This window comes from Vanacampus margaritifer, chromosome 12, assembly GCF_051991255.1.
Source record: "Vanacampus margaritifer isolate UIUO_Vmar chromosome 12, RoL_Vmar_1.0, whole genome shotgun sequence".
Lineage (NCBI taxonomy): Eukaryota > Metazoa > Chordata > Actinopteri > Syngnathiformes > Syngnathidae > Vanacampus > Vanacampus margaritifer.
The window spans coordinates 3,151,223-3,159,828 of record NC_135443.1 but is presented as its reverse complement, the minus strand read 5'-3'; the positions used below and the strand labels follow the sequence as shown (position 1 = coordinate 3,159,828).

The following is an 8,606-nucleotide window of genomic DNA, read 5'->3' as shown; positions in this document are numbered from 1 at the left end:
TTGTTTACTTTCAATTTCTACAGCAGCTTTCTGTATTTAAGCAGCAAATAAGTTGAGCCAACGTTCATTATCTCACTAGTGCGATCATTCTCAAATAATTGGGGAGTGGGAGGGGGGGGGGGGGTTCGGCGGTTGCGATGCTTTACACAAATAGCACTTGCAATTGCACATACACTACAGTAGGTGGCAGTGGCGCTTTTATTTATTTTTCGTATTTCAGGCAAATTGTTGCCCAATCTTGTGATCTTGTGATTCTTTGTAAATTGATCTATAACGTTTTTCTTTGTGTGTGTGTGTAAATAAGGATACAATGTAATGCAGAGGTGAACAATATTTTAGCCAAATAGTACTATTTTTAGTCGAGATTGGAGGGTGTGAAATGTCTTCTTCCCGAGGGCAACAGAAAATAATTGAGAAGCACTCCACTACACTCTAAAATTGCCTTAACTGGTAACACAGGATGGAATTAAATTAATCCAAAGTAAATATATTAAGTTAAATTAACTCTTAATTAACTCATAATTTTTCCACTCATTTTTTTATTTTCAATTCCAAAAAATTATGTCATTCTTTAAAAGAAATAAAATTTAACCAAATAATAATTATAATTCATTCAAATTAATACATTCTCTAAAAAGAATTGTTGAACCAATTAAAAAAAATAATTTAAGATTAAAGATTTAAGCTTCAAGTGGTAACACAGGATTGAATTAAGTTAATCCAAAGTGAATATATTAAGTTTAATGAACTCCTAATTAATTAACTCATAATTTATTAATTGAGTAACTCAAAATTGATGACCAACTTAATAAAATTGCTTCAAGTGGTAACACAGGAATGAATTAAGTAAATCCAAAGTGAATATATTAAGTTTAATGAACTCATAATTAATGAAGTCATAATTAATTAACTCATAATTAATCATGAGCTGACAATAAACAAATCCGGTTCATGGAAGATTCCCGCGAGCTGAAGTTTTGGAAGAAGATACAAATCAGTCATATCCACGTGTGGCAACATAATTACCCAATGTTTGGCACGTCACCATCTTCAAAGTTGGGATTGGCCCTCCAGCTCCCCCACAACCCTAATGAGGACAAAATGGTGGATGTACTCTAGTAAAAGCGTGTTTCCATCCAGGCAGAGGCCGGCAGCAGGTGCTTGTCTAGCAGCGCTGACTGCTGCGTTTCCTGTATGTTTCCTGGAGCCGGCCATCAATCAAAACAACCCTCACTCCATCTACAACGCAATGAGTAGTTCTGAAAGAGATGGTAATCCATTACAAATGTGCACTACTTCTTTTCGACAAAATTGCTTTTCCTTTTTTCTCCTTGGACTAGACCTGGGCTTGCCAGATGATGTGGAAGAAATCTGCCCTCTTCTGCCCTCTCTGGAGCAAGCGATGGGGGAAGCGGAGGAGCTGACGGACGCCGGCGCCGCCGCTCGGCAGGCCCAATATGTCTATGTCACGGACGTCACATTGCCTTTGCTGTGCGCTTACGTGTCCCGCTGGTGGCGAGACAGCCCGGTCCTCACATCTGTGACTCCTAAGCACGCCAGCGACCTGCTGGGGCACATTCTGCGAATTATCCACAACCACGTGGGTGCGAGCCAGGCTGACTGGATGAAGCAGCTGGCAGGTAGTTCAGTTTAGATTACTGTTGATGTTTCACTGAATTTTTGTTCCGCACAAGTTGTTTTGGGTGAAACCGTACTGAATGTAGTTTGTGAGTTGTGTGCGTCTCAGTCCATTCCCAGCCAATCATCGGCAAAGCCCGTAATGAGCTACTGAAGAGCCACTTCATTCCTCTAATGGAGAAGCTGAGGAAGAGGGCGGAAAGTGTGCTGCTCGAGGAGGAGCGTATGAAAGCGGAAGGTTGCGGTGCTTCCGAAGCAGAATTGCACATACAGGAGAAGTTCACCGTTTTGGTGCGAGACCTCTACGCCTTCTATCCCCTCCTCATCCCCTTTGTGGACTCAAAGCGGTAAGATTACGGAGACTACGGAGCTTGGAAAGGCAAGGCTCAAATTTTGCTTTCCAGATCCATTTTTGTGGCCTGTGTGTCACGTGAGGTGCGGAATTCGGACCCAAACCAGGCAAGACACTAGGGTTGGCAACAGAGAGTTTTTATGTACAAAAATACAAAGTAAGGATAGAGAGCAGGGCTGGAAGAATTCACTTGACGAAGAAATCTTAATTGAGAAACCTCGAACACATGCAAGGGCAGTGTGCAATTCTATATAACAGAATCAAAGCTTATCTGGCAAAATAAGAGTCACAAATACAGAACCTAAATAAGTGTCACAATTACAGGAACATGGCAACTGAATTGCAACTGACAACATCATCACAAGGAACGTAGCTACTGACATCTTCATCACAAGGAACATAACTGCATAGCAACTAACAACTTCATCATAAGGGATATAGTAACTGCATAGCAACTATCAACTTCATCACAAGGAACATAGCAACTGGCAACTTCATCATCACAAGGAACATAGCAACTGGCAACTTCATCATCACAAGGAACATAGCAACTGACAGCTTCATCACAAGGAACATAACTGCACAGCAACTAACAACTTCATCACAAGGAACATAGCCACTAACAACATCACAAGGAACATAACTGCATAGCAACTGACAACTTCATCACAAGGAACATAGCCACTAACAACATCACAAGGAACATAACTGCATAGCAACTGACAACTTCATCACAAGGAATATAGCAACTGACAACATCATCGCAAGGAACATAACTGCATAGCAATTGACAGCTTCATCACAAGGAACATAACTGCATAGTAACTAACTACTTCATCAAAAGGAACATAGCCACTGACAACATCACAAGGAACATAACTGCATAGCAACTGACAACCTCATCATAAGGGATATAATAACTGCATAGCAACAATCAACTTCATCGCAAGGAACATAGCAACTGACAACATCGTCACAAGAAACCTAACTGCACAGTCACAGTATTATGAACGCTGTCACAATGTGTAAAAATGTTCTGTTGAATGAAAACGAAATGTGTGGTTAATGATGTACAATAACGTGATATATAACAAAGCAATAGTTTCACTCTAAATGTCGTTAAATGCGTTTTTGTTTATGCAAAAGATGAGCAGGATTTTTTTCCCCCTGACTGTACCCCAATATTAAGCGAATAGTGAACTTAAACAATTGGTAATTATAGAACATTTATGTAGTTGCGCCATTATAACCGGCCCCAAAATGGCAACCAAAACTAAAACTCTTGAATGAAACTTTTCTAGGCACAGAAATATGCGTTTGTGTTATTTCAATAGCATTTTTGGTCAATCCGTCTCAGGGCACGTTGGCAGCAGGAGTCGAACCCTGATGCTGAGCAGCTGTTCAGCATGGTGGCAGAGGTCTTTATTTTCTGGGCCAAATCTCATGTGAGTTTGTCAAACATTGTCATCTCTTGTCACTGTCTGTTTTGGAAAGACATTGCGTCTCGCATATCACATTTGGTGTCGCACTGCAGAATTTCAAGTGGGAGGAACAGAACTACGTGGTCCAAAACCAAATCGACAATTTGGCATTCTTGGTCAATGAGAACTCATCAAAGGTTAGCCGTTATTCACAAGCGGACGCCGGACACGTGGAATCGGCGCCGTAATGTCATATCATTCCGTTTGCAGCTCGACTTGGAGAAAAGAAGGATGAAGAGGAAGGGCGATCGTTATTCCGTGCACACTTCGCTCATTGTGGCTTCCGTGAAGCGACTTCTCCCGGTGGGGCTGAGGGTTTGTTTTCCCAGCAACGAGCGTCTCATCATGTCGGCTAAGAGCGCTTTCGCTCAGGTTGGTTGCAAATGTGGGCGTCATGCCAAGTGATGGCTGCATGGGGAATGATTACCAATCTATTCCATAATGGATCATTTTCAAAAGAAAACAACTGCGGCAATTTTTATTTTTTATCATTTCAGCGTTCTGCCATTGGTGTTTTTTACTGTAACATTTATTGACCAGGTAGCATTTAAATAGTCAACAGCTTCAATATGATCAAGTGTGTCCTGTGGGTCTTGCCACTCGCCTACTCATGGACCAAAAAATAAATTGTGAAATGGGACACATGAGGCAAACTCATTAACATGCAACACAATACTTGGTCATCATAACAGATGAGAATACATACTTTTAATGTACGTACTGTACAGTCATGAATATGAAGTTTTTTTTTTTTTAATGTACTATATTTATTCAAACTTGTCCTGTTTGCTTTTCACAGAAGAACACTGAAGATGAGATTCGTGACTGTGTGTCTAAATATTTTCATTCTCGTGGTCAGGTAAAGACTGTCATTTCATTTCAGCCCTCCTGCTATGTTGTAGGTCAAAAATGACCCACTTTCAAGTTGAAAAAGAACAAAACTTGGCACCAACAGACAATTTAAAAAAAAAAGCTCATGATGACATAATTGCAATGAAAACGCAAGTTAACAATGAACTATAACAATATTTTTGGGGAAGGTTTTGGAACATTCAGCGTAGCCTGGGTCCAATTGACCCATTTTAAAGTTAATTAAAAACTTACAAATATTGGATTGCAATATGAAATGCCATGTCAACAGACTATAAGATTTTTTAAATTTCAACATACAGTAAGTGCAATGAAAATACTTAACTCATTCACTCCCAGCCATTTTCATTAAAGAACATGGAACCTACCAAAAGAAAGATTAGAGTCTCTTCTTTCATCAGAAATTTTTTTTCCATTTTGCAGCAATTAGCATTAAAATATAGCTGCGTTTCATCATTATTCACAAATCTGTTCAAAACACTGCGGAAAAGAGCTTGTTGCAACATGGCCCTGGTTGATCTCTTACACTCTGCTGCCACCTGCTGGCTATTTTTTGTAATAACTACCATTACCTTAAGCGACCTCTTTAGATCAGAAGCTGCATCAAAGCCTTCTGTATGGTCTTGCATTAAAAAAAAATATATATTTTTTTTAAACATACAAATACGTTTTTTGGGAGTGAAGGACAAATAATAAAAAAAACTTATTTACACGTTTTTGGGTCTGAATGAGTTAAAAAGTGCACATTAATTTTTTTATGTGAAACGTCTCATCAGCAGACAATGAAAGTTGTTCACTTTCAATTAAAATGGTTAACAATGTTTATGAAAATGATTTTAGATCTGTAAGAATTAGCCCCGTTTCAGAACTACAAATTTGTAGTTTTTTGCAACTTCTCACTGACAGACAATTCAAATGGTTCATTTTGACATCTTTGCATTAAAAACTCTTAAAATTCATTATCAGGACGCTTTTGGAACATTAAACGTCATAGCCCGGGTCAAACGGACCCATTTCAACGTTAAACAACTACTTTGAAATATTTGAATGCAAGCGGTTAATATTAATCATCATATTTTAATCATTAACTCATTTGCTGTTTTTAAAAATGTTTACAGAAGACTTTGATGCAGCTTCTGACCTGAAGAGGTTGTTTAAAGCGATGGTAGTTATTACAAAAACGGCCAGCAGGTGGCAGCAGAGTATAAGAGCTCAACCAGCGCCGTGTTGCAACCAGCCAATGTTTTTAACAGGTTTGTGAATATGATGAAGCTATATTCTAATGCTAATTGCTGCAAAATGGAAAAAGTGAGAAATATATCTTTTTTTTCCTGATGAAAGAAGAGACTCTAATCTTTCTTTTGGTAGGTTCCACGTTTTTATAGCAATAAAACACAATATTATGTGGGCCTTGCAAAATCTGTCAAAAGCCAGTCAAACAGCCGGGAGCAAAGGGGGTTGCTTCAGCGAAAAAGGCTTCTTCCTGAGAATCCAACATAGCAGGAGGGTTAACCATGTTGAATTTCACTGCACATTTCTTTCTTTCTTTTTTTTATGTGCACACATACTGTGTGTGTATATGTGTGACAAAATGTCCCCACTTGTCCTTGAGGGTTGTGTGCCTTTTTGAATGAAGCGCATGTGCCGTCATCCTGCATGCGCGCCGACACGCCCGAGTAGGCGCGATTTTCGATTCAAGCAACACGAGTGCCGTTAATTAGACTTTGGAATGGTCTCGTAGCCGGTAAAAATCCTTTCTTCCAGCACGCCGTGACTTGAATTTGTCACACAATACCAAAAGACGCGCCATGCATGCGCGCACTGTTAGCTCGCTCGAGTGTCAGCAAGTACTTTCCAGTGATTGCAATTCCACCAGCTTGCAACTGAATAAATAAATGCGCTCTTGTTTTTCCCCCCTCCACGAGAAGTCATCAACAAGCTTGCACAGAGACGTCTTTAATTCACAAGCCCAGAGTCGACTTTGTCCCGCCGATGACTTGAAGGCAACCGTGGACAAGATCCTGGGACTTGCTCGAGTCCTCCATTACCTCGATCAGGTGAGCGCTTAACTCTTTGACTGCCAGACGTTTTCAGAAAAGGGATGCCGTGGGTGCCAGCCGATTTTAAGCATTTTGACTGATCTTTCAAGGTCCATAGAAAATTATGTGTTTGGACTATGGAAACACACATACTACCAAAAAAAGATTGGACTCTCATCTTTCATCAGAAAAAAAAAGTTTGTTTCTACCTTATTCCGTTTTTCAGTAATCCACAATAGAAAATGGTTAGTTTCACCTCTGTTTTGAAACAGACGTCTTTTAACGTCTTTGGCACTCCTCCATAGGATTTTACTAAACGTTATTTAACGTTTTTGGCAGTCAAAGAGTTAATGGACGATAACGGAGAAGTGTCATGCTTAAGTCGTTAAGACTTTATCAGTCATTGTCTTTGAGTGCTGCTAATGATCTTTCTGGTCTTTTGTATTTACTTCAAATGATGTTTTGAATTCCGTTGACGTAAGAAACGTGAAGCAAAAAAAAAAAAAAAAACGTGAAGCAATGCTTCCCCTCCTGATGAATTTTACTGAAGTCATTCACGTCGCTGCATAATTAAATGTGCACCAAAAGCTTCTTTCCCTTTTCCGTCTTTGATTGTGCGTTGAGGTGGAACATCCGCACAAGCATAAAAGAGCCACATGGCACAAAGTCTTGTCCAAGCGGAGAAAGCAAGCAGTCGTGGCCTGTCTGAGGATGGCGCCTCTTTACAACCTCCCCAGGTACAAACACCTGCTGAATGATGTTTGCCTGTTATTGCCTGGGAGCAATAATTGTGTCCCACCTGCTTCCGTTGTAGTCATCTGTTCACACTGTAGATATTTTTAATAATTTTTAATAATTATGGACCGGTCCACTTTATAGGTCAATTCGACCCAATTTTTTGGGTTGTTTTATACACAATGACTTTTTTTTTTTGACCCAAGTAAAGCATCTGATCAATATTTATGAGTTATTTTACACTAAAAGATCAATTTCTTGACTCAAAGTTGCGTCAAATAGAGGATGTTTGACCCAACCTTTTTTAGAGTGTATGCCACTGTTCTTATTAAGTCATTTTGTGGAACATTTGCACTCGTTTTGTGTGCTTCTTGAGCCTAACATTGCTTCTTATGACATTATTTTGGCGAACTAGTGGGTAGCATTTCTGCCTTACATTCAAGTGCTCTGGGTTTGAATCTTGGCTCAGGCCCTACACTCTAAAAACAGTCGGGTCAAAAGAAACCCAATTATGGATCAAAATCCATAATTTACCACTTTCTGGGTCAATTTGACCCAATTTTCTGGGTTGCTTTATACACAATGACCTTTTCTTCTTTCTTTTTTTACCCAAGTAAAGGATCTGATCAATATTTATGAGTTGTTTTACACTAAAAGATCAATTTCTTGACTCAAAGTTGCGTCAAATAGAGGATGTTTGACCCAACCTTTTTTAGAGTGTATCCCACTGTTCTTATTTAGTCATTTTGTCGTTTTGTGTGCTTCTTGAGCTTAACATAGCTTCTCTTGACATTATTTTAGTGAACTAGTGGTTAGCATTTCTGCCTTACATTCAAGCGCTCTGGGTTTGAATCTTGGCTAGGCACTACACTCTAAAAAGAGTCGGATCAAAAGAAACCCAATTATGGATCAAAAATGGACCGGTCCACTTTTTGGGTTGTTTTATACACGACCTTTTTTTTTGGACCCAAGTAAAGGATCTGACCAATATTTATGAGTTGTTTTACACTAAAAAAAAAAACCTTTCTTCACTCAAAGTTGCGTCAAATAGACCCAAGTAGAGGATCGGTCCAACTGTTTTTAGAGTGTATCCCACTGTTCTTATTTTGTCATTTTGTGGAACATTTGCACTCGTTTTGTGTGCTTCTTGGAATTCTTGAGCTTAACATTGCTTCTCATGACATTATTTTGGCGAACTAGTGGGTAGCATTTCTGCCTTACATTCAAGCGCTTTGGGTTTGAATCTTGGCTCAGGCCCTACACTCTAAAAACAACAGTTATGGGTCAAAAATGGACCCATTTGACAAAACTTTCTGGGTTGACCCAATTTTTTGACACGAGTAAAGGATCTGACCAATATTTATGAGTTGTTTTACACTAAAAGACCCATTTTTTCACTCAAAGTTGGGTCAAATAAACCCAAATAGAGGATCAGTCAATTTTTGACCCAACTGTTTTTAGAGTGTACTATATGGACTTTCCATGTTTTTC

The 8,606-nt window shown here is 39.2% G+C and overlaps 1 protein-coding gene across 1 annotated transcript in view; it reads left to right on the top strand.

The window, feature by feature from the left end:
- LOC144061159 (ryanodine receptor 2-like) overlaps positions 1–8,606 on the top strand; it is a 77,110-nt gene that overhangs the window by 46,388 nt on the left and 22,116 nt on the right. The window contains exons 59-67 of the mRNA XM_077581324.1: positions 1,141–1,271; positions 1,341–1,640; positions 1,748–1,985; positions 3,348–3,435; positions 3,525–3,608; positions 3,682–3,843; positions 4,271–4,330; positions 6,270–6,398; positions 7,005–7,117. Of these exons, the coding sequence (XP_077437450.1) occupies positions 1,141–1,271; positions 1,341–1,640; positions 1,748–1,985; positions 3,348–3,435; positions 3,525–3,608; positions 3,682–3,843; positions 4,271–4,330; positions 6,270–6,398; positions 7,005–7,117 (1,305 nt within the window). The remainder of the gene's footprint in view (positions 1–1,140; positions 1,272–1,340; positions 1,641–1,747; positions 1,986–3,347; positions 3,436–3,524; positions 3,609–3,681; positions 3,844–4,270; positions 4,331–6,269; positions 6,399–7,004; positions 7,118–8,606) is intronic.